Source organism: Ipomoea triloba, chromosome 5, assembly GCF_003576645.1.
Source record: "Ipomoea triloba cultivar NCNSP0323 chromosome 5, ASM357664v1".
In the NCBI taxonomy this organism is placed as follows: domain Eukaryota; kingdom Viridiplantae; phylum Streptophyta; class Magnoliopsida; order Solanales; family Convolvulaceae; genus Ipomoea; species Ipomoea triloba.
Window position 1 is genome coordinate 25,965,805 of NC_044920.1, and position 25,362 is coordinate 25,991,166.

Consider the following 25,362-nt stretch of genomic DNA (forward strand, 5'->3'; position numbering starts at 1 on the left):
GTCAAACCCACCCACTTCTATATAGGAGTGTAACCGGGTGCCACTAGATCACAAGGTCTTACATTTACTTTATAAGTATTATATTTCATCTTGTCTTGATCAGTCACATGAACAAAGATCTGAGCACATAAGTTTTTGTCAAATTGTTTTAAACACACGCATTCACACAATGATATTCTTAATTTCGGCCCGGCGGGTGACAACATGGCATCACTTCTACCTTTGCGGAGACAGGTCGAGGCTACAGTGAAGCATCAATGCAATCATGTGGGAAAGTCGTATGGGTTGAAATAATGCATCCTAATCAAACATGAAAGCTCAACCTTGAAGAAACGTAGAAGGCCAATCAAGTGTGAAAGTAACTGATTTGTCATCTGTCATAATTGCACGCATGGGAGATCGAATGGGGACAGTTTCGTATGCAAACGCTTGTTATTAGGTATGGTAAAATTCTCATATTGGTTGGGTTAACAACTTAAAATTAATTATGACATGTGACTAATGTTTAATTAAGCATCTAAAAATGAAAATTATTGGTCCTAAATAGACAAAGAAGAGTTTGACATTGTTAAGGAAATAATGATTAAGTAGGTGATGCATGATTCTTGTATCTAAATGAATGATTTTTGCTAGCACGTACTTTATCAGTGAGACCGGCTCAAACTCTCTTATCACTTGGGCTGTCTTTACGAGCGACTATTAGGCCTTCTCCAATGGTTGGAAATTTGGTGTAGATTTTGAGGAGATTTTGTAAGTGTGATTAGGAAAGAGAAAATGAGGTGGAAGAAAAAAAAAGAAAAGAAAAATAAATACAAAACAAAATCTGACAAAAAAAAAAAAAAACAAATTACGCGCCCAGGCGGGCGCGTGCACTGCCCACCTGGGCGCAGATCTGCTCCCCATGCACTTGGGGAGCAGATGTTTTCCATTTCAGTGGGCCCCCAAAGATGCTGACAAAATTCATTCTTTGCAGGAGAAAGATTTGATTAAATTTGCTTCATCCCATTGGTTAAAAAGCTTGCATTGAAATTTTGAGTTCTTAAAACTTGTGCCAAAACCCACTAATGGTGATGGCCTTATCATTACTACTAGTACTAGTAGGCATTTGCACGAAACATTGCGTTAAATGACAAACTGATGTATTCTAAATGATCAATAATCTATGGATATCAAGAAAACTTAAATGAGAAAAAAAAAACAAAAAAAAAAAAAAAAAACAAAGACAAGATGAATTATTTTGTCTCTGGATTCTTTACAATGTAGTATTTTTCAATCTTTTTTAGTTCAAAGAATTAATGCTCCATCACCGAAGTTCAATTATGTGATCACTCATTTGGGATAGTAACAAATGTGTCATTACACTACATAGTAGTTGACATCCCCGTAAATTTAAGATAAATGGAATTGATAATTTTTTCAATTACAATACAATATAAAATTATAATATAATGTAAAATGAAAATAATAGAATAATATATTAAAATTAAAATAATAATGTATTTAATAATATATGAGGAAAAAAAAAAAGAAATAATGATATATTTAATAGTTGTAATTGTAGAAGTAAGATGCAATAATAAAAGGGATGGGGTGAAAGAAAATACGTTAGAGTGTACAAGTGAAGTAGAAAACAAGAAAAGAAAAGAGGATGGAGAGGTCAAGTCATTGACAAAAATGTTGTTTCTCCAAAAAGCAAGTATAATTTTGTAATAAAAATAAACATAAATTCTATGTCAATAAAGTGTAGTCACATGATTTTAGATTAATGATTGGCGAAGGTATCACTTTTAGGCAAATGCCAACTCCCAAATATAAGGTAAACGTGCATATAGAAATGAACACAATTGAGTTTGAACTATCCGGTTTGAATCAAATTGTATACTGTAATAATTGAATTGGAACAATGCAAAATTGTACGAACAATTCCGATTCTACTTTAAAATCAAAACTCAAAAGGTTCTGGTTCTGATTTTATTATATTAGGAATCATAATACGCAGTTTCAATTTCAAATTGAAGAAAAAAAAACCAATTTTACATTTCTAAAAATGATCTTTTCAACTCATAGTTTGGTACTGTGAACCTAGTCTAGTTAATAATATAATAGATTTCTGCATATTTAAATTTCAATGAAGGAACACTCTGTCATATATTACACAAACATGTCTAGGTAACTAGCTAGGTTGCATTCTTTTGTCCCTGTTGTCTGAGACACCATCAAAGTATACAGCATAGTAGATTCCTATTATCTTTGTTTCATCCTCACACATAACTCTAACCCTACTCCCAATGAGAGCAGCCGGAGGAACCAAATCTTAGTCACCCCTACACGTATACACAATTAAGATAGAGTAAAAGTTATATGTTTAAAATTTATGTTATTTTTTTCAATCCAATTTGATTATACTATATCTTTAAAATTTATGTTTAGACACATGTCCTTACACCCCGTTAATACTTTTGTTTTCTTTTGTAATATTTTATTTACTCTTTGTTTTTTAATGTTTATACTTTTAACAATGGTAATTTGATCATTTTAAAAAATCATAATATATATATGGCTTGGTTCATATGGTTCCGACCCTTCCAGTGCGATCGTGCAGCCTGGTGAATTTACATATTCTCAGTGATACATCTACTCCTAAGTGCATCACATATAACTCATAAGTGCATTACACATCAACACTTAGTGCACCACTGAAATATATATGTTGCAAGAAATTATCAAAATGTCACTGCGCTTTATTCCATCTTCATTGATTTTCAACTGTTGATCTGAGCGCATCTAATGATCTAAATGAGTCCGCACGACCACATGCGAAAGCAGTACCACATTTGAATATATATTATGTATTTTATTATTATTATTATTATTAATAAACCAATGAAGCATTAGAATGCATTTATTTCTCTTGCAAACCAAACAATATAATAGATAGGGTACATATTTTATTTCTTATTTATTTCATTTTATATGGACAAGATTCATAATCCTCCAAAATCAAATTTTGTGAACCAAGGCTCAAGGATAACCTAATTGAGATGGTAAGAGATCCATATTTATAATCACAAGGTCGCGAGTTTAAATCTTTGCGCCCTTTATAAGGTAAAATATTTAATCTATACATCTTTCTAGAAATTTTATATTTATATATATACACGCACACACAGCCTCAAGAAACCGTTAGTGGTTACTGTCAAGTAGGTTTAAGCCTGCTTGGTGATGCATAGCAAAAGACTGAGATCTTATAGGTGAATGCCATCTTTTGTCTGTATGTCCAGCACAGCTTAAGAACCCACCAAAAATATCCTCAAATACAGAAATATAATGGGAAATTATCCTGTTAGTTATGGATTCTATTATTTAATTCTCAACTATACTTTATATTCCCTTTTCACCTTTGCTAAATATTTACTGTACTTTTTTGACAACCTCAATTAAGTTTTGACTATTCGCTTGGTAGATATGAAGTTATAAATTTGATTACTAATAAGAGCTGTCTATTAACCTTATTGATTTGAATCAGTCAACTAACTCTGAGTAACCTAAGTTGGTTTTGTAGTCTTTTATCACCTAAAGATTTATAAGTACATGTCCTCAAATAATGACTTCGATTTTTTCTTGTAACTTAAAAAAAATAAAAATTCACTTTTTGCTGTTGGGTAATAGTCTCAACCAATCTTCCCTTTAAATACCCAAAGTCTGCTATTCTCATCATCAAGTCTTCTCTTCCAACTCTCTCTGTCTTTTTCTCCCAAACACACAAAAGTCCCTCAAAATAGTCTCAGAACAACACTGTTCTGATCTGTGTGTTTGGTTATGGGGGAAAAGCCAATGGATAAGCCAAAGCAGAAGCACAAGAAGGGCTTATGGTCTCCAGATGAAGACCAGAAGCTCAGAAACCATATCCTCAAGCATGGCCATGGCTGCTGGAGCTCTGTTCCCATCAATGCTGGTAACTTAACTTCATCATCTCAGCTCCCAAATCTTTTAACACTTTCCAATCTCCTAAAACTGTTTTTTCCATTTTGAAGAACATGTTTAGTGTAGTTATACCAACCTAAGCTTAATGTTGCATAGTTAACCTTATGCTTGGGGTTAACCCCAGTCAAATTGGTCAGACTGTTGTCTTAGTAATCAAAAGGTTACAAGTTCGACTCCCAAGAACAGCCTATTGAGCTGGTCAGCTATGAACAGTCATCCTTGAGTAGTGGTTGCAGGTTTCCATCATTCAAAAAAATGTTGCATAGTTAAGTTCAGTTCATGATGAATACCAAATCTTGTTTGATAATCATATTCTTTTGTACATTAATTATTATTCCTGTAAGCAAATAGCATAATACAATTTCAGAATAATAAGAATAATGATAATATTAGAAAGGGCAATGGGGAATGATTCTGAAGAACAAATAGGAAGACAGGAATGAAGTCAACTACAATAATATAATTTTCTGCCACCACTGAGATATTCACTGAAAGGGATTGATGATGACCTGTTCAAACCTACAAACAGCATTACATATGTTTGACTTATGCTTTGTCCTTAATTAACTATGTTGTTGTTGTTGTTGCAGGTCTGCAGAGGAATGGGAAGAGCTGCAGATTGAGGTGGATTAACTATTTAAGGCCAGGGTTAAAGAGAGGGACCTTTAGCTTGCAGGAAGAGGAGACTATCTTGGCCCTTCATGGCATCTTAGGCAACAAGTAAGAAACCTTGGAAAAAACTTGCATTTATAGTACACAGGATGCCTGTCATGTCAATGTTGTTTAATTTGCTGGTGTGTTTTTAAATTACAAGTCTTTAGGTTTTGGTAGATGATTATATAAAGATTTGACTTTAATCAACTTGGTTTGTAAGCCTTCACCAACTTAGCTAGGGTGTTAATTTCTAAAAATCACACACGAAATTCATTTTCTTGCCACCGAGGAGGTGTGGACCCCACACCTTGGTCCAACAGGATTTGTGGATGTGGTAAATCACAGTGGTGGGAGGACCAGACACAACTGTCAGGGCTTAATCCTGCGTCCTTACCCACAATTTGCGGGCAAGAAATTCGTTTTCTTGATTATACAGTGATGCTGGGAGCATCTAACATAGGCTGTTATTGATTGGCAGGTGGTCTCAGATAGCTCAGCATTTGCCAGGGAGGACTGATAATGAGATAAAGAACTTCTGGCACTCTTATCTGAAGAAAAAAGTGGCAAAAATGGCAGAAGCTGAAAGGAGTATAGAAAATGGGGAGTGTTCAGTTCACTCTATGAAGTCAACTTCCCAGAGTTCTGGTTTGGAGTCATTTGGACAAATGGAAGGATCCTTAGCAGACACAGATGAATCCATCCCAAACAACCTAGACTTCCCCAAAACAGCTCAGAAAAGCAATTTGCCTAAGGTCTTGTTCGCGGAGTGGCTCTCGCTCGATCAGTTCAATAATGGACAGGATTTCCAGACTGCAAACCATGCAGTTCTTCCCAGGAATAAATTCGGGTACAACGGTTCAGAGCTCCAAGATCCATTCATGCACGGATTTCTGTTAAACGAGGACACGTATGGCCATGGCATCCAGCCAGTGCTTAACAACGGGACAGTTGATGATCTGTTCCAACCAGAACTTAAGTTCGAGGATCAGATCACAGTCTCGGGATTTGCTGAGTTTTTCTCAGGAGGATTCAACGTAAGCAGCAACGATTTAATGTACGATGAACTGTACCTTAGAAGAAACTTCAGGGAAGAATAACTTCTAAGTTCTAAACTTCTAATTACACTGTTAGAGATCAATAATGGAGACAATAAAACACGAAATCAATTATGTTCAGATTCAGAATATTGTAAGAAAAAGGTCCAATTAATTAGCAGCTATTCTTCTGTATCTATCTGTACACATTCAAATGTAATAATCTGAGACCTTAAACTAGTTGTATATCTTTTCATTGGAAGCAGTACAACAAAACAACCTTAAAAACCAGTCATTGGAACTCATCCCTGTGAACAGAACTGCTCCACAGAAGAACAACAGCAACGACAACGAGTATAGTGATCGGTGTCCATTTCAGAGCAATGGTCTAATCAGAAAAGAATAAAAAAAAAATGTTAAACCTTGAGTAGGGCTATGAACTATAGCATCACCATCCATACATTATCGCGTACCTCGAGCTTTTTAGACCCCCAGATGGGAGAATCACTCAGATTGGCTGCCATCATAGTCTCCAGCATATCTGGTAGCAATGGTGAAAGTGAATTCCCACACTGGACATTATGAAACTGATGAAAACAGGAGCAAGAACAGAGAGATTGAATGGTATTTAGTCTCACCAAGCCTTCGCCTTCGGTTTACTATTTCTGCCAAGTCTTCTACACTGACATCAAGATCTTTTTCACCAATTCCAGTTTTCAGCCTGGATATATTTGCCTGTGTCCTTGTATCAACATATTGCCTTCTGATATTACCAATGATGGTATCTGCAAGGCAAAATGGTCAAATTCAGTGATCTTTTCTGGCCTCAAACCATGATTTCTCAGCATCAAATGCCTCAGTTAATTAGACTAAGCATCTAAAATGCCATATTTTTTTAGAGACCTGCAGCTACTACCCGATAATGTGCATTAGGTAAACCCAGCCTTGTGACCCTAGCCGAACCACAAGGAGGTAAACCAGGTAAACCAGTTTAGGTTGCCCATTGTTGGCGGGTTCAAATCAGGAAGATTAATAAATTGTTCCTGTTATGAGTCGAACTTGTAACCTTGTGGTTACCAAGTCAACTGTCTATCCAATTTGGCTGGGTTGTCCAAAAAAATGCTATAGTTTGATGCTCAATTACCAAGTCTGAGAAAGCTATATGGATTTACAGCTCTCTCCATCAGCCTCCTATCTAGCTTGTCAAACTCCTGCTGTAAATCTTGGAGGTAAAGGAATGCTAGCTTTCTTGGAAAGGATGAATCACACAGTGCCATGAAACAGACTCCATTTGCAACCATTATCCTTCAAACCACATGGTAAAGACAGAAGAAATGGCTCAACGGAAATTGGCAGATCAGAGAAGATAAACTATCAACTAATTGCATTTCTTGTTTGCTATCCTATGTTGAATCATGGCAATAGAATCCTTAAAAGAGTACTATGAATGGAGGCAAGTTAATAACAATACAAATTCGATTCATAGGAGCCGCCTATTGGCATTCTTGATTTGTTTCTGTTCTACGAATGGACATCAAATTGGTGTGGCCAATGGGCTTTTTTTATTTTTTATTTTTTTATAAGTTAAAACAGATGAAATATGGTTATGGATACCAATAAATGCAGATTTCTTGGGAAAATTAAGGAATGTAGAACCTGAAGCAATGGTGGTCCACACGGATGGTCATCTTGGAAGAAGAAATCAAGTCTCCTCTTGAGATTTCTTTGAGAATGAACTCTCCTTGTTGCTTGTAAGTGGTGAAAATCTCATTTTCTTCATGCACATATCTTGGACCTTTGGCAAGCGGCAACCCATCACTCACCCGTCCAATTATTGTCAATTTCACCATTCCAGGTGCAATAGAGATGACAACGTGAGTTAGACCAAGTAAAAGTGATCACACGAGTTAGACTAACAAGACTAATTATTTTTTATTTGAAGATATGACAATGTGGACTAAACGTCTATACCACACTTTTCCTTGTTGTGGATTGGGATTGGTGAAAGGGTCAGCAGAAGTGTGGGATTTTATAGTAAGGGGAAAATGGGTGGAAGGGGGAAGGAAATGAAAAGAAAAACTTGGTAATGAAGGTATTCTTTGTGTGATAAAAAGCATTTCGTACGCGGTGTAGCAAAAGCTTGAACAGATCCAAAGTGGTGGCTTAATACGAGAAAACAAAACAGAAAGATAATCCAAGGTTGGATGTTGTAAATCTTGGTCCAACAGAAAGTGGGCCAGCGTTGACACTGATAATTTGGGTTCAGACCAAAGGAATTTTAGAGAATTGGCATTGAGAGAAATGATAAGGGAGTAAACTTGGCCCCTAAGTAACAATAGTTACTGCGTGTACCCTAGTCCACATGGTTAAATGAACTATAGTCCAAAAATGAATTTATTTCGCGTAATTTTTTTTTTAACGCGACTCACTATAATATATATTTTTATAACTCATAATGTACATTATTCAAAGGTATAATATACATTATTGTAACTTATAAAATAGATTATCTTATCCCAAAGTTTCATTATTCTAAAACATAATGTACATCATTGATTTGCATAAAAAGACTTACGAGTAATGAAATTTATCATGAAAATAAACAAATGCACATTTTATATTCTATTATTTGGTTGACGAATTTTTTATAAAATTAATAATCATCAGTATAAAGATTTAAATATTATTAAGTGTGATTGGAAATGAGCTCTGGATCCAAAGTTGATGGGACTCATGGATTAATTAGATCTAGATGATGATGGGAAATCATGGGTATGGTTCAAGGGACTTATGTAAGAAGGAAAGAGAGTTAGGGATGCAAATTGGTTAAGAATCAAAGTTAAGGGGTGAGAGTATAATACTAAAGGTTGGGGGTAAAAATAGAGAAGGAAATAAAGTTTGGAGGTCAAAGTGCAACAATGCATAAAATATTGAGTCTCAATGTGCAAATACTAGGAAAACGACAAATATAGAGGGTTTAGAGAGCAATTAGGAGAAGGAGCATGGTGGGGTGGGGTGGGGTGTTGAGTTCGTGCCCCCCACCTAGATGGCAAAGATGTTGAATAGCCTCTCGTGCCCTACTACAAGTGCGGTTGGGGATGTCAAGGGCAAGCTACCAACACTAGTGACCGTCGGTGGGCTTTTAGACCCTAAGGGTGCGTGAAATGGAAAGTGACGAAGGATGGTCTAGCATTATTGAGGTTTTTTGTTAAATTGTTTCTCATTATGGCTGAAATTATACTGTGACAGAAATTATAAGAATATATTTTAAAAATAAAATTCCTATGAGCTCACACAACTTACGATTTACAAGTAATTTAACTCTTTGTTGTTTAAAAAGAAAAAAAAAAGAACTCTTTGTTTCAAGAATATGACTTCAATAGGACTTTTTGGGCATTTTGGGTAGTGTGTAGTACTATTTGGAAAATGATGGCGTTGTTCCCATGAGCCATGACTGACGCGTCAAAGGGGTTTGACTGACACCCTTCTTCTTCATTTGCCCATCTTTTCTCACCTTTTTACTTGTACCACACGTCCCAAAGACTTTCACCATTTCACCTTCTACATTCCCTTCAAACTAATACTCCGTATAAAATTTCACCGCTCACTGTTATTAAAATAAAATTTGAATTTATTTTAATTTAATTGATCAAATAAATTGTGTCATAAAGGCTAAGAACAATATATATTCTATAAGAGTAATTTAAGTGTGGAGTTTTTTCTTCAACTTTTGTAGGTTAACAAAAATAACTAGGCGTAGTTAATGTCCAAAATGCACATCAACATGAGTAAGTTTGTTTTATAAATTTTTTCTAAGGCCTAAAAAATTATATATACTCTTTCAAAAAAAATCATATATACTGCTAAGTTCCTCGCTCTCTCCTCAATCATTCTCCCTCTTTGTCAACAATGCAGAAAAACTCCAAAAGAACCCTTAATGGGATTGCTCTAACAATATGATATATCAAAATTAAAAAAAAAACTACATTTTCATCTTTAAATTATAAAAAAAATTAATAATTTTTGTTTATCAATTATACTCGTTGTGCTTGAGTTTTATTATGATTAGATTAAAATTTTGAGTTTACAAACAATTGGAGTGGGCAAAAAGCTACTTCACATAATTAATGAATAAGAAGTGTTATTTACCTATATTTTAGAGACGACAAGTATCATTTATCAAATAAAAATAATAATAAAATAAGTGGATCATCTTCTAAAATAAATTATCAATGAATACAACAACAAATTACTTATAAAACTACAGGTGAATGTAAAAGAAAAAAAAAAGTATACATCATTTTGAGACAAACTAAAAAAAATATATAACAAATAAAATAGACCAACAAATTACTAATCGGTATTAGGGATAATATGGAATTATGTGTAGCAGTGACCAATGGACCATTATGCAATAACAAAAAGAAATGCCATTAGTACTGCGATTTGTAAGCTTAAGATAACACGTATTTAGTGGTAGCTACTTTTTTTCTTTTTTCTTTTTTGAATTGATCAGCTACGAATAATTTAGTATCGTTTATCTGTATTTTGTCGATTATGGTCACAAACCATGCTTTATTTAAAGTGTACATTTAGGTAGCAATTTCAGATTTTGTTGTAAGTCAAAGTTTGATAATATAATAAATAAATTTATATTTTGTTTATGTGTGTGTATATTAGTAATTTAGTATATATACTGCATAAGTTGGATTATCTTTCTCCAATCTGCAATCTTTACATGCTCAGAGCACACTGCACATGAAACACAACCTCACTCATCTTCTTCCTTCTTTCTTGTTATCAGGTTAATCAGTTTTTTCTGCACCCCCTCCCCCCCCCCCCCCCCCTTCCCCAGCTCTCTCTGTGTGACTCTGTGTCTATATATGTGTGTGTGTATTTATGTACTTAAATTAATCAATTCCATGCAAAATGAAAAGCTAAAACATCTGTGGGTGATTATGAGAAAGTGCTATTATGGCATGGTCTGATTCTTGGATGAAAAGATGGAATTTTTATTACCTTTTCAGAGTGTGACAATGATGGATTCAATATGGTGTGTGTTTGCTCAGAACAAAGGGGGGATATGGTTGCAATAAAGGTGTGAGTACACAATAAATAAGGGTTATAATTGCATGGTGCTGTGGGTTGAAAGCTTGGGAACCAAGTGATGGTGGTGATAATGGTGGCTTCCATTATTGTGTATGTAGCTCTGCTGCATTTATGGTCTTGAGATTTTGTGTTGGCCCTTCTTCTGCAAATCACTATTATCTCTCTCTCTTGCTTTTATCTCTCCTCTGCATAATCATAAAAAGGAGGGCAAAAAGTTTTCTTATTTAGTTCAAATCCCCTCTTCTTCTTCTTCTGAAAGTGTTTTTTTTTTCTGGGAATTTATGGCTGTTTGAATGAATTGAAGGTGAAGAGTGAGTGGAAAGAAGGAAGAAGCAAAAATGGGAAGAACACCATGCTGTAACAAGGAGGGTTTAAGGAAAGGAGCATGGACAGCTGAAGAAGACAAGATTCTTGTGGCCTACATCACCAAGAATGGACATGGTAACTGGAGATCTCTCCCTAAACTTGCAGGTTTGGTTTTCATACTTCTTATTGAGTGTGGTTTTCCCATTCTTAAGGTTAGGGTTTACCTTGTTTTGTACCATGATTGAAGCATTTTCTTGGGTAAACATTGAATGTTTCAGCATATATATACAGAAATGGATCTTGATTACAGAATACAGCATTGAATAGAGGATATGACACAAGTGAAAAAAATTAAAAATTGGCCTCTAAGAAGGGAAGAATTAGACTTACTTTGAATAAAGAGGGGAAGTAGTAGGTGAATCCCGCCTTGTAATCCTAGTGGATAGATGACCACAATAAGGTAAACCAGTCTAGATTACTCATAACTGTCTGGCTCAAACCAAGAAGGCTGATCAACCAGTTAACATATGCTACAAATCAAGGAACTAGTGAACAAATGTAGATTAGTTGTTTTCAAAAAAAAAATGTAGATTAGTTAAATTTGAGCTGAATCATAAAGAATCAAAGCCAGATTGAGCTGCTATGTTGATCCTTCTTGGAGTTACGGTTACAGGTTTGCTCCGATGTGGGAAGAGTTGCAGGCTTCGGTGGACAAACTACCTTCGCCCTGGCATTAAGCGCGGGCAGTTTAGCTCAGAGGAAGTGGATACTATCATTCAACTGCACACTGTGCTTGGCAACAAGTATGTAGTTATTATCTGCAGTGTATTGGCCAAACTTTTTGTGCTGTTTTTTAGTCTGTAGCTCTTGCATTCTGTATCAGGTGGTCTGCTATAGCCTCCCATTTGCCAGGAAGAACAGACAATGATATAAAGAACTTCTGGAACTCGCATTTAAGGAAGCAGGGAAGTGATCCCAACCATCAAAACCACCAGATGGCTCATCCCCATGGCAACATTGATGAAAAGGTGGAAACCACCCTATCAACCAACCACATTGTACAGTGGGATAGTGTATCTGTTGCCCCGTCGCTTCTTGATCTGCCATCAGCAAGTAAAATGGATCACCACGACCCCTTCCTCCGCCTGTGGAATTCTGAAGTTGGAGAAGCGTTTTGCAGTTTCAAGAAACCGCGTGGAGTGCCTTGTCAAAGCCCGGTGTCTTCATCGAGCAAATTCGAGTCGAGTTCTGGGATCACACTGCACTCTGAACCTGCTTCAAAGCTTCTTAGCTCTGCTGACACAGTTGAGGGTGTGCCTATGAACTGCAAAGTCGAGGAAGAAGAAGAAGAAGATACTAAATCCTATGAATTGGTCGATCCCTCGGAAACAACACTGAAGCTACTGCTAGATTTTCCTCCCGTTGTAAACGACATGGGATTCTTCCAAGGGCCCAGAGACAACCTCTCCATTTACCTCCAAAACTAACTTTTCTCCGGCCTGGAACTTAAACTACACGTACGTTTTGCTACAATCTAATCTAATTAGCTTCCTGTTTTGGTCTTATAGTTAGGGCAAGGTAAGTTTGTGAAAGTAGTTATGATCATAGCAACCTAGTATAGAATGAAACATGCCACACAGAATCAAATTAAGGTAGAGTAAAAGGTATGTATGTTCTATGCTATGTCAAATGCAACTGGATTCAGATAATACAGCAGATGAATATGTTTACAGTTTGTCTATCTTTGGCTTTGGGATTTCTTCAACTCTTGCAGAGATGAATAAAGATTGAATTCAATCAATAAGCTAGTCTAGCTCATGGTCTTAGAAACTCATATGTTTCTGTCTTATTTTTCAATGTGGAACTCTTAACACATAACAAGATCAGAATCTTGTCAATGTTATATACATTCATATAATGTTATACAGCATCATATAAAAGGTAGATTTTAGCAATCTGCAATTGTTTCTAGACCATATTAGCACATAATACTGAGAATAAAGTAAAGGCATCCCTGTCAGAGAAACTTGATGAGAATTTCAGGTTCAGAACAATCCAAGAAGTTTGTTTGGAGCAGTTCCAGTGGCATGATATTTTGCTGCCATCTCCTCTGCCTTGAGAATATCTTCCCCGCGTTTCGCTTCAGTCATTGCTCTCTTTTCTTCTGCTGATTTGTGGATCATGGCAATCTTGTTCTGCAGTTTTTCTATACTTTCTGCCTTCTGTCTCTCCAGATTCTCCTGCTCATTCACAAACATTCATCATAAATGTATCTAATTTAATGCCAGACATGAAATAAACAAGGAAGACTGAGTAACTTCTGCCACCTCAATCTTGTTCAGCTCAGATTCTATGTTTGCTTTCTTGCTCCTCTCCCATGAACTGATTTCAGATATCTTCTTCTGAGCTCTGTCAGATGATCGGTTTAGTTAGCCACAGTAGTGGCGGAGCTAGAAATATTGATAAGTAAGACAAAAATACACTATAAATAATGTTCATAACACAATATGCTATAAATAAAATTAATATATTATGACAGTCGCAGTGTATGAGTTTCACCATTTTGTAGGGTGATTTCTTGAGTATTAGGCACGGGTCGTTCCACCATATGAGTTGAGTCATTGTGATATACCCTTCATAGATAAATATGCTACAGGTAAAATCAATAGGCCTTGATAGCCACAGTTTCACCATCTTGTGGTATATATGGCTCTTGTGGACACAAGACTGGTCATTCTACCAAATGGACAGTTGAGTCTCTGTAATTTACTTTTTCACAATCTTATTGGGGCGAAGTGTGGGGCGGGGCAAAGATCATAATGCATCATAGAAAAACATACAAATTAAAGATGTTTCTCCTACTTGTTTTGGGCTTTTGATTTCTCACTATCTTCCCATGCATTGATGAGGGACATCTTCTTCTCCATTTCTACTCGAGCCAGCATTATATCTGCAAATGTTTTGTGAGATTAACAGATTTGAAGAATGAAGATATATGGCAATTGAATCAGGATTACCTCTATCCTCTCTCTCGTTGACAACTTGTGCACTGACAGTTGCATTCTCCTGAGCTACATCTCCCGGCACCTTCTTGGCTTCCCCTTCAGCCATGACTACAGAGAACGAATCCACTGAAACACCACAAAATTTGAAGAAGAAGACAGGTGACAGCCATTTATGCACATGCAGGTGAAATAGGCCCTTTCCTAGTTGGTAAAAGGTAGAGTAAAATGAAAGTCAAAGACAATTGTATACACTACACACTACAAATATTTGTAACACAAACTCAGGCAAGAATTAACTTTTTAATACAAAATTTTTTTTTTTTTTGCCCTTTGAATAAAGATTATATTTAATTATTCATTTATTAATTGAATGACACTCTAATGTACACAACACAATAACTCTTATAAAGAACAGAAATTTATAATTTTATATACCAAATTAATTATCGGATTAATTAACCTAGCTAGTTTTCACCTAAGAAATCCATAATTTCAAGTTAAGAAGTAATTAGCATGAAGGGTACGTGCAGTGGACGAGATTTGTCCGGATTCTTCCTAGCTAAGGATGAAACGAGACGAGGAACCATCGTTATCTCCCGGGCTGATGATATGTGTATGCGGCAGTTATGATTAAAACTTCAAGAACATTTATATCCAGTTGGATCCTGTGAGGCCATGCCACGAGTCCATGGTAAACACGTGTGTCCTTCTCAGGCTGCCACCGCCATGCATGCCCACCCTTCATAAACCCCTTCCCCTTCTCAGCGCTTCTCATTCACTCAGAATATCGATCTATCAGATTCTCTGCACTTCACAGTACAGACTATCTTCAAACCAAAACAAAAGAATTTGCAATGGAGGCGGCACAGTTGCACCCTCCACACGGAGGAGAGGAAGAACAACCGGCCCAGAGAGGCGGCGGCGTGGTGCGTTCAACAGGTGATATATATATGACACTACAATTGCTCGTTCTTTTCAATTCCATTCGTTAGTTTTTGTTACTGAAATTGTGTGGTGGGCAGTGGTGGAAGAGGAAGAGCAGCGTGGTCCGGGCCTGCAGGATGATGATGAGCATCATCACGAGAAGAAATCGGTGCTGAAGAAGGTGAAGGCGAAGGCGAAGAAGATCAAGGACACGCTTACACACCACGCTCACGCCCACGGCCACGAACATGACCGTGACGATGAAGAGTCACTTGAAGATGACGATGAAATGGATGAAGACCCAGACGTCCATGGTGGTCATAGTACGTTCAATCCCCTTTCAACTTTCCCCCCATTTCTCCATCTATAACTTCAATTCACCAATAATCTATAATTTGAAACTAAGTTGATTTAGTAATCACAAGTTTATAAGAGCTTTAAATTTGAGTTGTTTGGCTCTGGGTAGCTTAGATTGGTTTATCTGTCTTGTCTTGTATATCCTGGCTACACGTCATTTAGTACTTGTCTTTATTACTTTATTTATTATGATATGATGATGATGATGATGCTAATAATGTCGGCCTGCAATTCAGTTGGAGGCGGTGGAGTTACCAGCACAGTTATCCAGCACAAAGTTGTTGATGATTTTGGTCCTGTGCAGAAGCCAAGAGCATATCCGCTAACTGATCCTGATAAGGATCTTTATGGTTCAGGGCTTAAAGACGAAGGAATTTTCCGACGGGGTGAAGAAGACGACGCCAGGCAAAAAACCGGGGGAATCAGCCGTGTGCCTTTACATAAGCGCCAACCACCATTTGTGTCTGAAACTCATCAGACTTCCGGCCATGGCAGAGGAGATCTTTTGCAGACTGGGGGTCTAGAGGAGGATCCTCATGCTCCGTCGGACCGTTCCAGGCCACCTTCTAACTACCAGAGTAAAACCTTAGATCCAACCGGCGCCGGTAAGCCCAACATCCTTAAATTTTGTGTTATGTTTATAAAACATTATGGCCTATTTGCTAAAATAGTTAGCCAATTTTGGCCTATTAATTGTTTGCCTTGCTCAAATAATTTATATAAGTGTTTGATTAATTAACTTTTTGTAGGTCCGAAAGCTTAAAATTCAAAAAGTTCTCCAAACTGTTTTCTCCATTAGTTTTTTGAGAATGTCAATTTGCATATAATCAGCTAACAATTAACAACTAATTTACCAAACATTTTTCTATAATCATCAAATGCTAAAAACTAATTTACCAAATATTTTTCTACAATCATCAAATATTATCAACTAATCAAACTTATTAACTCAATCAGCTAACAACTATTTACCAAAATGCCCTTATTCCACTAAGAGTTTAGCATCCTGTCATAGAAAAATTTTATCTTAAAGTTACTTTTTCTCTGTTAGTTATAGCTAACTATTGGCATGGTATAACAGGTGGTGAGGAGGCAAGGATTAGTCCACTTGTGCAGTCATTTGAAAAGATGGAAGTTAGTGGTGATGAGCCAAAACCAGAGCAAAATATAAGGCCAGAAGCAGGAACTCACCACAAACTTTACACAGGAAGCCATGACCAATTTGCTCCGGAGCCAGTGGCTACTAATGTCTATACATCTTCAGAAGACACTGAATCCATCCCCAAGAGCTTTGATCCCAGCAAACCCGAAAACCTTCCCCGTGATCCAATCGATGAGAATCCACTGCAAGAAGGCAGCTATGCAGCAGTGAAAACACAAGGAGCACATGAGGCAGCCTCCCCGGTAGACTATGCCAAAACCGCGGCCATGGCAGTGGCTGAGAAATTGGCTCCAGTCTATGAGAAGGTTGCGGGTGCAGGGAGCGCTGTGATGGAGAAACTCCCCATAGCCTCGAGCGGAGAGGGAGAAGGGAAGAGTGTTACGAGCACAGTGAAAGAGAAGTTGGCACCGGTTTATGACAAAGTAGCGGGTGCAGGAAGCACGTTGATGTCGAAAGTGCAGGGCCCTGGAACAGGGCAGGCAGTGGTCGTAGAAGGGAACGAGGAAGGGAACGATGTTAGAACTGATAAAGGAGTGTCGATAAAGGAGTTCTTGGCTGAGAAACTTAAGCCTGGAGAGGAAGATAAGGCACTGTCAGAGATGATTTCAGGCACATTGCTGTCAAGGCAGAAGGAGGAAACAGTAGTGGAGAGCAAGCCAGTTGGTAAAGTGACAGAATCTGAGGAAGTTGCAAGGCGATTGGGGCCGATTGGCGATAGCCCAAGGGAAGGCAGTGAAGAGAAGGGCATGGTGGATATGCTTAAAGGTGCAGTTAATTCATGGCTTGGCAGAGAAGACACCACAAATGGTAAATTTCTGTGATGTCCTTTTCTTTTCTGTTTCAAGTTGATAATCAATCACTTAATGCTGATTACCTTTAAATCTTGTTTGAGACTCCAGTAAGAAATGAAGAAGTTGGGCATCAGAGTGCAGTGGGAGAGAGAAGACTTGAGCATCAGAATGCAATGGGAGAGGGAAGATCCAGACTTCAAGAATCTGGGCATTGAAGAACTATATATAGAGAGTGTGAAAAGGGTTTTGATTTTCTTGTTCAGTGGTTGTGTTATAACTTATAATTATATACCCTAGTAGATGTCATATTTGTGTTTGGTGGATCATGCATATAGCATATAAGGTTTTACTCTGTAATAAAAATGTTGACATGGTGTGAGAATGTATTTCATCTTTGTTTGACAGAACCAAGGTTTCTTTAAGGTAAAAACATAGTACTCTGCTAGCAGAAGATAGTATGACATCAAGAAATAAAAACAAAAAATGCAGTAGAAACTTCCTCCAAGCAACCACAAAGTTACTAGTTCAGTTCAACTTTCAGAGAGTGATTTATTAACTTTTTAGTTTAAATCAATTAATTATGAACAATTTAGATGTGGTAAAAAAAAGAAGAAGAGAGATTCAGACATTCAGTATCTGCTTTACTTGTAAGAAGGATATAAAAACTTCCTTCTGTTTTCATTGCTTCTACATAATAATTTGGCTACATAAATAAAGATACGTAAAAGAAACAATAAATATCGCAGGATAATGTTTAGCTAAATACTAGGCAGCCCACAAGGAATTACTGTTGCTATCTTGATGCAACAAGCTATCCATTCATAGGATACATAATGTACTATGATGCCCCTTCCCACAAGCCAGTTTGGGAATACAGTCTCTGATCTTCTTAGGCACCAAACTTGGGGAGCTTGGCAATGGAGATTTGTGCAAGGAAGTGCTCTGCCACAATTCTCCGCTGGATTTTGCCTGTAGCAGTTTTAGGGAGAGAATCTGTTATGAACACCTTCTTTGGAACCTTGAATGCTGCAAGGTTTTTCTTGCAGAATCTCAACACCTCCTCTTCGTTAATGTTTGATCCTTCACTTGGAATGATTGCACAGTTTATCTGTGACCATCAAGGGAATTGCTTATATCAGTCATGAATAAAAGTTGGTGATAATGATACATTTACTATCAGATTGTGCACTCACCTCTTCACCATACTTGTCATCAGGAACTCCAAAAGCAACAGCTTGAGCAACCTCTGGATGAGAAATGAGCACAGCATCCACTTCAATGGGTGATATTTTCTCACCTGAATGAAATTGTAAGTTGGAGAAGTTGTTATGAAACTCCACTTTACTATAAAGCAGCACGAAAACAGAATTGGAAGAATGCAGCTTGCAACGAAAAAAAAAGGTCACAAATCACAAAAAGTGTTCACAGGCAACAAATACCACCAGAAGTTTACAGCAATGGGAGAATGCAACTTGCAACAAAAAAGGTCAAGAATCACAAAAAGTTAACACATGGGCAACAAATACCACCGGAAGTTAACAAGGGCCTCAACAAATATCACCAGTCTCATTTAGTAATATCAGTATCCCCAACTGTGGAACTGCCTAAGAAATAAGAGAGCTTTCAAAATCAATTGTCCAAATCCAATGCATATATACAATATCATGAAGCTAGCATAAAGTGATACTATGCAGTAATTTTTCGTCCTGTTACATATAGTCCATACATGAAGCAACACAATGTAATGAAATTTTCTTTCATTTTCAAAATAATATGGGTATTGACAAATAATAAGTACGAGTATAATAATAATGCTAATGATAGTGTCAATAATAGTAAAAGAAAAAGAAAGGTTCGGGACCACCCAGACAAGTTAGTCAAGCTATAAACTAAGCAACCACAAAGCTATAAATTTGACTAAGCACGTCAACTGACAACTAAACTGGTTTATCTCCTTCCTTATGGTTCTTACTCCTTATGGCCAATTATGACAAAGCTAAGTCACAAGAATATCACCAACCAATAGCAATTGACAAGCTAAACCAACCAACTTGAATGGGGTAAAAGTATGCAGTGAACACATGCATAATAAAGGGATAAATTTAGACTATTGTGCTGAGGATAACATACCTCCACGGTTGATTAACTCCTTGATCCTGCCAACTAGATGCAAATATCCATGGGCGTCTAAGTATCCAAGGTCTCCAGTATGAAACCACCCAAATTGAAAAGCGGATTTGTTGGCTTCAGGATTGTTTTTGTACCCTTTAGTCACATTTGGTCCCCTGATGCAAACCTCCCCATGAGCCCCAGATTCCTGTGCTACACCATTCTCATCCAGAATTGCCATCTCCTGACCCACGGGTCTCCCGACGGACCCGGGCACATGAGGCCCATCTTCAGGCAACGGGTTTGAAGCCATCAAATGAGTCGCCTCTGTCATTGCATATGCCTCCAAAACAGGGGCCTCAAACGCCTCTTCCAGCCGGGCCAAAATCGACGGCGCCAGAGCAGCGCTGCAGCTCCGGATAAAGCGGAGCTTCGGGTAGAAGGGTTCCGGTTTGCTGAGGTGGCGGTCCAATATGATTTGGTGTATGGTTGGCACCGCCGTGTACCACGTAGCTTTGGACGTTTTCATATCTGACCAAAAACTCGAAGCTGAAAATCTCCCCGCCGCCGGGAGCGTCACGGACCCTCCCGCCCCGATTGAGCTCAACATCGCCGCGATCAAGCCGTGAACGTGAAACAGAGGCAACACAATAACCGTCGAGTCCGACTCGGTGAGTTTGTAAACCGACTTAATATTGTTCACTGAAGAGGCCAAGTTGAACTGAGTCAGGGGAACGCCCTTGGGGCGGCTCGTGGTGCCGGAGGTATGCAGGAACAGCGAAACATCAGACGGATCATTAACGAGTTTCGACACCGCGTCCGAGTCCGACTCGGGATGACTCGGGAAGAGAACAACATCCGACTCAGCGCCGGACAGCGTAGCGGTTACAGCCGGAATACTGAGCTTCGCAGCCGCGGCTTGCGCCGCCTCATTTCCTTCCTTCGGAATTAAAAGCATCTTCGACTCGGAATCGGACAAGTAAAACTCGAACTCCTCAGCCGTATACGCCGGATTCAGTGGGGCCGCCGTGGCCCTCACCCGAATCACAGCCAGAAACATAATTACCAACTGTAATAAAAATATCAAAATCAACACCTAATTAATTCATAGTTCAACAGTAATTTATGTTTAATTAACGACTAAAATACTCTAATAGTAAAAATGATCAAAATCAACACCTAATTAATTCATAATTCAACAGTAATTTTTTCAATTCAACAGTAATTTATGTTTAATTAACGACTAAAATACTCTCATAATTCAACAGTAGTAAAATTTCATCGAACACCTTACATACATTATACTACTACACGTATTATTCGGAAACGGTTAAACGAACCTCGACGGTGTTGGGGAAGGTGAGAGCGACAACATCGCCGGGCCTAACGCCGGCGGCGAAGAGGGAAGAAGCGGCACGTTCGACGAGGTGATGAAGGCGTGAGTGTGTAAGCTCGAACTTGCCGGGAACGGAGATGGCTCGCCGGGAGGGGAAGTTTCCGGCGACGTGCTTCAGCAATCCGGTGAGAGTGGACGTCTCCATGCTTAGAGAATCTGCTAAGATTTCGTGAAAGAAAATGAATGAAACGATACGGTATGGTATGGTATGGGATGAAAGTGTAACGAACGTTTCGGACACATAAATAGATGAAAGAGAGTCGGCCATATCGCGTCTAGCTTTGGGGGAGGTAAGACCGGGGTAGGTAGTGACGTGGGGATCCACGTGGCAGAAAGTGGGCCCATTTTTATTGGACGCTCTGAATTTCGGAAATTTTATAAATAAAAAGAAAATTGTGTTTATCATATTCTTCATTTTTAATATCTGTTTTTATAAATTTGTTCTAAAAATACATAAGGAGATCATACAACTTTATAAGATACTCCGTATAAAATATATCCACAATACCACAATATTGTAAAAGTTTATTACCCCCTACTTTTTATTTTTTAACTTAAAAATAAATATGTAAAAAAAATTTCTTTTGACAACATAAATTATACTAAAAATAGGAAAGTGAAGTTGTCGTGACGAGTTCTAAGTGATAGATGACAAATTTACAAGTCATCTATAACCCCACATAAGTTTATTACTACATACTTTTTATTTTTAAAATTTTTTAAATACAAAAAAATTACTCTCACTAGCTTCATCACCTAACACCTTTTCAAGTACTCAAGTAGGTGTGAATTGTTGTTTGAGATGAAAAAATTTGTATATTGTATTATTAAATATCACTCAAATTATATTATTAACCTTATTAAATATCTCTTGTAGTATATCTCGTCAGTCCAACAAAAATTCTTAAGTACCTTGATACGTCGCCACTTACAAAATAATCATTTTATGATGTGACAAAATATTTTTTTAAAACGTTTAAGTTTACGCTGTATAGAGTGATTTTTGTAAGATAAAAGTAGACGTGTGTAGCGTCATTCAATATAAAAATTAAGTTAGGCCAAAGTCGAATTTGGAGTTATGTTGTGTGTAGTTTATATTTGACACGAAGAGAAGAAAATTAGGAATGCAAGTTGGGGAAGGTAAAAGGGGAACCACAGAGTTGAAGCCAATTGTCCTTTCGCAACTTGAATTGGAGGCAGAGGTGCGGGTTGAGTTTTGTTGCACAGTATTTGGCTTTTCGATCTTTGGGTTACTTGGCCTAATGTAAACCAATTATTTTAGGCGTGCACTGTAACCTCTCTGTTCCTTTCTTTCTCTCCTTGACAGGTGATAGCAACTTTTCTCTTCCACCGTTTTTTGGGGTACATTTATAATTTACCTATCCTAATGCCCCATCAGCCCCCTAATATCCCCTATAATAATAATGTAATTATAACAATACTTTAAGGTGTTCAGTTGAATCAATTAAGTTACCATCACAAAATGATTTTGTAGACAATATTTGAAAAAGAGTTAGGGTGTGTTTGGTTTATGAATTTACACATTAAGAATGAAAATCAAAATCACAATTAGTATTTGGTTGACAACTTTTTAAAACACAATTATGGAATTTGATTATTCCATCAATTAAAAATCACATTTCCTAATTAAAAATGAGTATCATTCCATCTCATTAGTAATTTAATTTTTAAATTCGGATTAGTATTTTTAATTTTTTTCATATTGACACCTTGGATGTTATTATATTTAGGATCAATAACCTTGATTTTTTGTTTTTGTACCGCAACAAATATTTGATTCCCATTCCGATTATGATCCATGTACAAACCAAACACACCCTTTGTCTAGCAATCTAGCTTTGAGTAGTCTTAAATGAAGTTTCTCTCATTTTTCTTGTAATTTATCTCCCCAAAAATAAATTACTACCTCCGTCCCATTTTGGTTGTCTGATTCGTTTAACGAGGCTTGACTGAAGTTATTTTTAATCTAATTTTTCATAATATTAAGTTTAGCATTAATATATAAAATTTATATATTTAGAAACTACATTAAAAATACTATTAAACACAAAAAATTAAATTTAAAAATAATAAAAAAAGTACTAACGAAAATAAGCAATGAAGAAAGAGTTGGTTTGACCAATGAATAGTAAATAGGACAGGTAAAATGAGACAGAGGGAGTAAATTGTAATAACTAGACTACCCTCCCTAATAATACTACATACCTTGAGAATTACAATTTTTATAGACAATGATCCAGGTAACCCAAATATTATAATAAAAATTCCTAATAAATCTATTCCCAAGTGATAATAGAATTTTCCTAAATGATTCGAATGTAAAGATAATATAATTATGGTTTGAGCTAAGCAGGCCAAGTTTATATGTTTAATAAAAATTAATGGGATGTTTAATTGTTCAAATTTGATTGGTGGGAATACGAATTCATGTGAATTTCTAGGACGCATAAATCGCATATCGACCAATATAACCTAAACTGCAAGAATGGAGGTTTTAACAAGTCAATCCTAATAATAAATACTAAACTGGGTTTAAAGCATATAGTATGCCTACAGGCTGCAATGAACACATATACATGTGGATATGCAAATGTTGGAACATGATAGTTTTAATTTGGGATGAAAATTTTAAGGGAAAATTCTTTGGGTATATCAGTCTCAAAAAGTGAACAAAAATACATATGAAAGGTAAATCTGCTTATGTTTTAACTAATTGAACTTTCAACATAAAACAAAACAGCTATCTCCCTTGCCATAGATATAGTGCAAGAAGGTTTATTTCTTCTTGTCACCACCTCCAGTAGCCCTGCACAAATTCCAGACAGATGAAACAGGGGCAGATTAGCATAGGTATGAAAAATAAAATTTATCAATAGATTTATTAGGTTTAGAAAGTCTGAATCAATAAACAAACATATATATACGATATATAAGCATTGATGTAGAGGATTTTCGGTGTTTCATAACTAACAATCGAAGGAATAAGTGGGTTTTCGGTGTTTCTTCTCTAACAATCTAAGGAATTACTGAATTACCTCATCTTTCGGAGAACACTAGACATCTCCTCTCTCTTCCTCTTAGCCCTCTTGTGAGTACCCAACTTTCGCTTGGCTACCTTCAAAGCACGCTTGTCCTTCCCAACTTTAAGAAGCTCAGTGATCCTCTTCTCATATGGAGCAAATCCAGCAACTTCCCTGATCAGGCTCTTCACGAAATGGATTCTTTTGCTTGTTTTCTGAGGAAGATCAAAGTTGAACAACAAAGATAAAACTTCAAACCTAAATTGCAAGGTGTGTTGCATAGAAAGAGCAACTATTCACAAATTATTTACAGCAATGCTGATGAATTACAAAGAGCAAAGTTAGAAGCCTACAACAGCAAACTGATATTTGAAAAGCATATCAAACCTACATTGCAACTTCTAATTCATTTTTCAAAATCAATGACCATAAGCCTTAAAGAACAGATGACCATAAGCCTTAAACAACAGCAACAAAGCTACAACTAAGTAAATCCAATACATCCAATACGATGAACTCATAAATTAACATCAGAAATTTGATATGCACTCACGCCTTTCCGATCAGAGGGCCGTGGTGCTAATTCCTTCTTGGTCACAACATGTCCTCTGTTCAGTCCAACAAACAGCCCAGAATTAGCCTGTTTCGGTGCCATCCCTACATCACCAAACACCACAAAGAATAAATACGCAATAATATAATTCATTCATAAACGTCGCATCACAAAATGCACTTCCACTCTAAGATTCAGCAGCTCATGCTCTTTCACATACAATCAAAAAATCAGCAATCAATGAATACACATACGCATACAAACTGAATTACACTTATACGCACAAAACAAACGAAAGTTCGGAGAAGATAGGCAAACCTCGTTCGATTTGATTCTGCGATGGCCGGAGGCTGGCGATGATGGAAGAACGTCTAGGGTTTTGGTAGCCTGCACCTATATATGCGGTGAGCACTGGAGCAGGTCAAGACGAGGATATGATGGGAATAATGAAAATATTTTGAGGGTACAAGCGTAATTTGAATTCCAGTGCAGCGTTTTCCTGCTGACTGCTGGGGCGTTTGGGCTGCGGCCCGCAGGCCTAGAAATCGAAAAACCTCTATTTGGGCTTTTAAAATGACAATTTATATTGTTCTCAACAAAATATCCTCTAATATCTTCAACTTATAAATTTATGATAAATCAATGTGAGTTTCTTATAGACCACTTTGTATTAAGTATTGACTCCTTTTGATCTTCATGATGTTAAATTCTAAACTATTTATGTTTGTTTTACCTCCATTGTCTTATGTGAGGATAATAAAAGTGTGTTTAAGGTGGATATTGTTAAGGAATATTGGACATGTTATTTTTAACCCACATAAATTCCAGAAAAGTTACGACATATCATCTTCTCTACACTTTTTTTTTTAAACAATTATTCTACTTTAACCCATGTAGAACTTGAAGATTGTCATATTTAGGGGGAGATGAGGAGTAC

General features: G+C 37.0%; 7 protein-coding genes across 10 annotated transcripts; 3 read left to right on the plus strand and 4 right to left on the minus strand.

The window, feature by feature from the left end:
* Positions 1–3,796: 3,796 nt before the first annotated feature.
* Positions 3,797–5,788, plus strand: LOC116020833 (transcription factor LAF1-like). Its single transcript, XM_031261383.1, has 3 exons — positions 3,797–3,955; positions 4,575–4,704; positions 5,117–5,788. The coding sequence occupies exons 1-3, from the start codon at positions 3,820–3,822 to the stop codon at positions 5,733–5,735; spliced, it is 885 nt and encodes a 294-aa protein (XP_031117243.1). The 5' UTR covers positions 3,797–3,819; the 3' UTR covers positions 5,736–5,788.
* A 5-nt stretch (positions 5,789–5,793) lies between these two features.
* On the minus strand, positions 5,794–7,623 carry LOC116020834 (25.3 kDa vesicle transport protein). Its single transcript, XM_031261384.1, has 5 exons — positions 7,329–7,623; positions 6,817–6,977; positions 6,311–6,457; positions 6,146–6,213; positions 5,794–6,060 (listed from the first exon to the last, which is right to left on the minus strand). The coding sequence occupies exons 1-5, from the start codon at positions 7,520–7,522 to the stop codon at positions 5,965–5,967; spliced, it is 666 nt and encodes a 221-aa protein (XP_031117244.1). The 5' UTR covers positions 7,523–7,623; the 3' UTR covers positions 5,794–5,964.
* A 2,823-nt stretch (positions 7,624–10,446) lies between these two features.
* Positions 10,447–12,888, plus strand: LOC116019339 (transcription factor MYB17-like). 4 transcript variants are annotated; one of them, XM_031259505.1, is made up of 4 exons: positions 10,447–10,476; positions 11,086–11,252; positions 11,761–11,890; positions 11,971–12,888. In XM_031259505.1, exons 2-4 carry the CDS (start codon positions 11,120–11,122, stop codon positions 12,572–12,574), a joined length of 867 nt encoding a protein of 288 aa, XP_031115365.1. In that variant the 5' UTR covers positions 10,447–10,476; positions 11,086–11,119; the 3' UTR covers positions 12,575–12,888. The 4 variants fall into 4 exon arrangements, with proteins under 4 accessions (XP_031115365.1, XP_031115366.1, XP_031115364.1 ...); XM_031259506.1 differs by having other exon boundaries at positions 10,469–10,476; positions 11,092–11,252; XM_031259504.1 differs by lacking the exon at positions 10,447–10,476 and adding an exon at positions 10,600–10,871.
* A 56-nt stretch (positions 12,889–12,944) lies between these two features.
* On the minus strand, positions 12,945–14,213 carry LOC116019341 (remorin-like). The gene is made up of 4 exons (XM_031259509.1): positions 14,105–14,213; positions 13,950–14,037; positions 13,415–13,496; positions 12,945–13,327 (listed from the first exon to the last, which is right to left on the minus strand). The coding sequence occupies exons 1-4, from the start codon at positions 14,196–14,198 to the stop codon at positions 13,133–13,135; spliced, it is 459 nt and encodes a 152-aa protein (XP_031115369.1). The 5' UTR covers positions 14,199–14,213; the 3' UTR covers positions 12,945–13,132.
* A 690-nt stretch (positions 14,214–14,903) lies between these two features.
* Positions 14,904–17,733, plus strand: LOC116019425 (low-temperature-induced 65 kDa protein). The gene is made up of 5 exons (XM_031259611.1): positions 14,904–15,031; positions 15,115–15,339; positions 15,610–15,978; positions 16,455–17,342; positions 17,435–17,733. Exons 1-5 carry the CDS (start codon positions 14,947–14,949, stop codon positions 17,539–17,541), a joined length of 1,674 nt encoding a protein of 557 aa, XP_031115471.1. The 5' UTR covers positions 14,904–14,946; the 3' UTR covers positions 17,542–17,733.
* Positions 17,734–17,946: 213 nt separating this feature from the next.
* On the minus strand, positions 17,947–21,052 carry LOC116019426 (oxalate--CoA ligase-like). Its single transcript, XM_031259612.1, has 4 exons — positions 20,776–21,052; positions 19,457–20,504; positions 18,520–18,623; positions 17,947–18,434 (listed from the first exon to the last, which is right to left on the minus strand). Exons 1-4 carry the CDS (start codon positions 20,974–20,976, stop codon positions 18,216–18,218), a joined length of 1,572 nt encoding a protein of 523 aa, XP_031115472.1. The 5' UTR covers positions 20,977–21,052; the 3' UTR covers positions 17,947–18,215.
* A 2,383-nt stretch (positions 21,053–23,435) lies between these two features.
* Positions 23,436–24,818, minus strand: LOC116021087 (60S ribosomal protein L36-2-like). The gene is made up of 4 exons (XM_031261697.1): positions 24,744–24,818; positions 24,426–24,529; positions 23,888–24,087; positions 23,436–23,658 (listed from the first exon to the last, which is right to left on the minus strand). Exons 2-4 carry the CDS (start codon positions 24,525–24,527, stop codon positions 23,628–23,630), a joined length of 333 nt encoding a protein of 110 aa, XP_031117557.1. The 5' UTR covers positions 24,528–24,529; positions 24,744–24,818; the 3' UTR covers positions 23,436–23,627.
* Between the last annotated feature and the right edge of the window lie 544 nt (positions 24,819–25,362).

Excerpts from the sequence above, each read along its gene's own strand:
- LOC116020833 (XM_031261383.1), top strand. The coding sequence starts at position 3,820 with ATGGGGGAAAAGCCAATGGATAAGCCAAAGCAGAAGCACAAGAAGGGC. Across the intron at positions 3,956-4,574 it reads CTCTGTTCCCATCAATGCTG|GTCTGCAGAGGAATGGGAAG; the intron begins GTAACTTAACTT and ends TTGTTGTTGCAG. Across the intron at positions 4,705-5,116 it reads CATGGCATCTTAGGCAACAA|GTGGTCTCAGATAGCTCAGC; the intron begins GTAAGAAACCTT and ends ATTGATTGGCAG.
- LOC116020834 (XM_031261384.1), bottom strand. The coding sequence starts at position 7,522 with ATGGTGAAATTGACAATAATTGGACGGGTGAGTGATGGGTTGCCGCTT. Across the intron at positions 6,458-6,816 it reads ATATAGCTTTCTCAGACTTG|ATACCATCATTGGTAATATC; the intron begins GTAATTGAGCAT and ends TTTGCCTTGCAG. Across the intron at positions 6,061-6,145 it reads GGGGGTCTAAAAAGCTCGAG|ACCATTGCTCTGAAATGGAC; the intron begins GTACGCGATAAT and ends TTTTCTGATTAG.
- LOC116019339 (XM_031259505.1), top strand. The coding sequence starts at position 11,120 with ATGGGAAGAACACCATGCTGTAACAAGGAGGGTTTAAGGAAAGGAGCA. Across the intron at positions 11,253-11,760 it reads ATCTCTCCCTAAACTTGCAG|GTTTGCTCCGATGTGGGAAG; the intron begins GTTTGGTTTTCA and ends TTACGGTTACAG. Across the intron at positions 11,891-11,970 it reads CACACTGTGCTTGGCAACAA|GTGGTCTGCTATAGCCTCCC; the intron begins GTATGTAGTTAT and ends ATTCTGTATCAG.
- LOC116019341 (XM_031259509.1), bottom strand. The coding sequence starts at position 14,198 with ATGGCTGAAGGGGAAGCCAAGAAGGTGCCGGGAGATGTAGCTCAGGAG. Across the intron at positions 14,038-14,104 it reads CAACGAGAGAGAGGATAGAG|ATATAATGCTGGCTCGAGTA; the intron begins GTAATCCTGATT and ends AAACATTTGCAG. Across the intron at positions 13,497-13,949 it reads AAATCAAAAGCCCAAAACAA|AGCTCAGAAGAAGATATCTG; the intron begins GTAGGAGAAACA and ends ATCATCTGACAG.
- LOC116019425 (XM_031259611.1), top strand. The coding sequence starts at position 14,947 with ATGGAGGCGGCACAGTTGCACCCTCCACACGGAGGAGAGGAAGAACAA. Across the intron at positions 15,032-15,114 it reads CGGCGTGGTGCGTTCAACAG|TGGTGGAAGAGGAAGAGCAG; the intron begins GTGATATATATA and ends TGTGGTGGGCAG. Across the intron at positions 15,979-16,454 it reads CTTAGATCCAACCGGCGCCG|GTGGTGAGGAGGCAAGGATT; the intron begins GTAAGCCCAACA and ends ATGGTATAACAG.
- LOC116019426 (XM_031259612.1), bottom strand. The coding sequence starts at position 20,976 with ATGGAGACGTCCACTCTCACCGGATTGCTGAAGCACGTCGCCGGAAAC. Across the intron at positions 20,505-20,775 it reads CCTTCCCCAACACCGTCGAG|TTGGTAATTATGTTTCTGGC; the intron begins GTTCGTTTAACC and ends TTTTTATTACAG. Across the intron at positions 18,624-19,456 it reads GGAGTTAATCAACCGTGGAG|GTGAGAAAATATCACCCATT; the intron begins GTATGTTATCCT and ends AATTTCATTCAG.
- LOC116021087 (XM_031261697.1), bottom strand. The coding sequence starts at position 24,527 with ATGGCACCGAAACAGGCTAATTCTGGGCTGTTTGTTGGACTGAACAGA. Across the intron at positions 24,088-24,425 it reads GGCCCTCTGATCGGAAAGGC|AAAACAAGCAAAAGAATCCA; the intron begins GTGAGTGCATAT and ends GATCTTCCTCAG. Across the intron at positions 23,659-23,887 it reads AGTGTTCTCCGAAAGATGAG|GGCTACTGGAGGTGGTGACA; the intron begins GTAATTCAGTAA and ends GAATTTGTGCAG.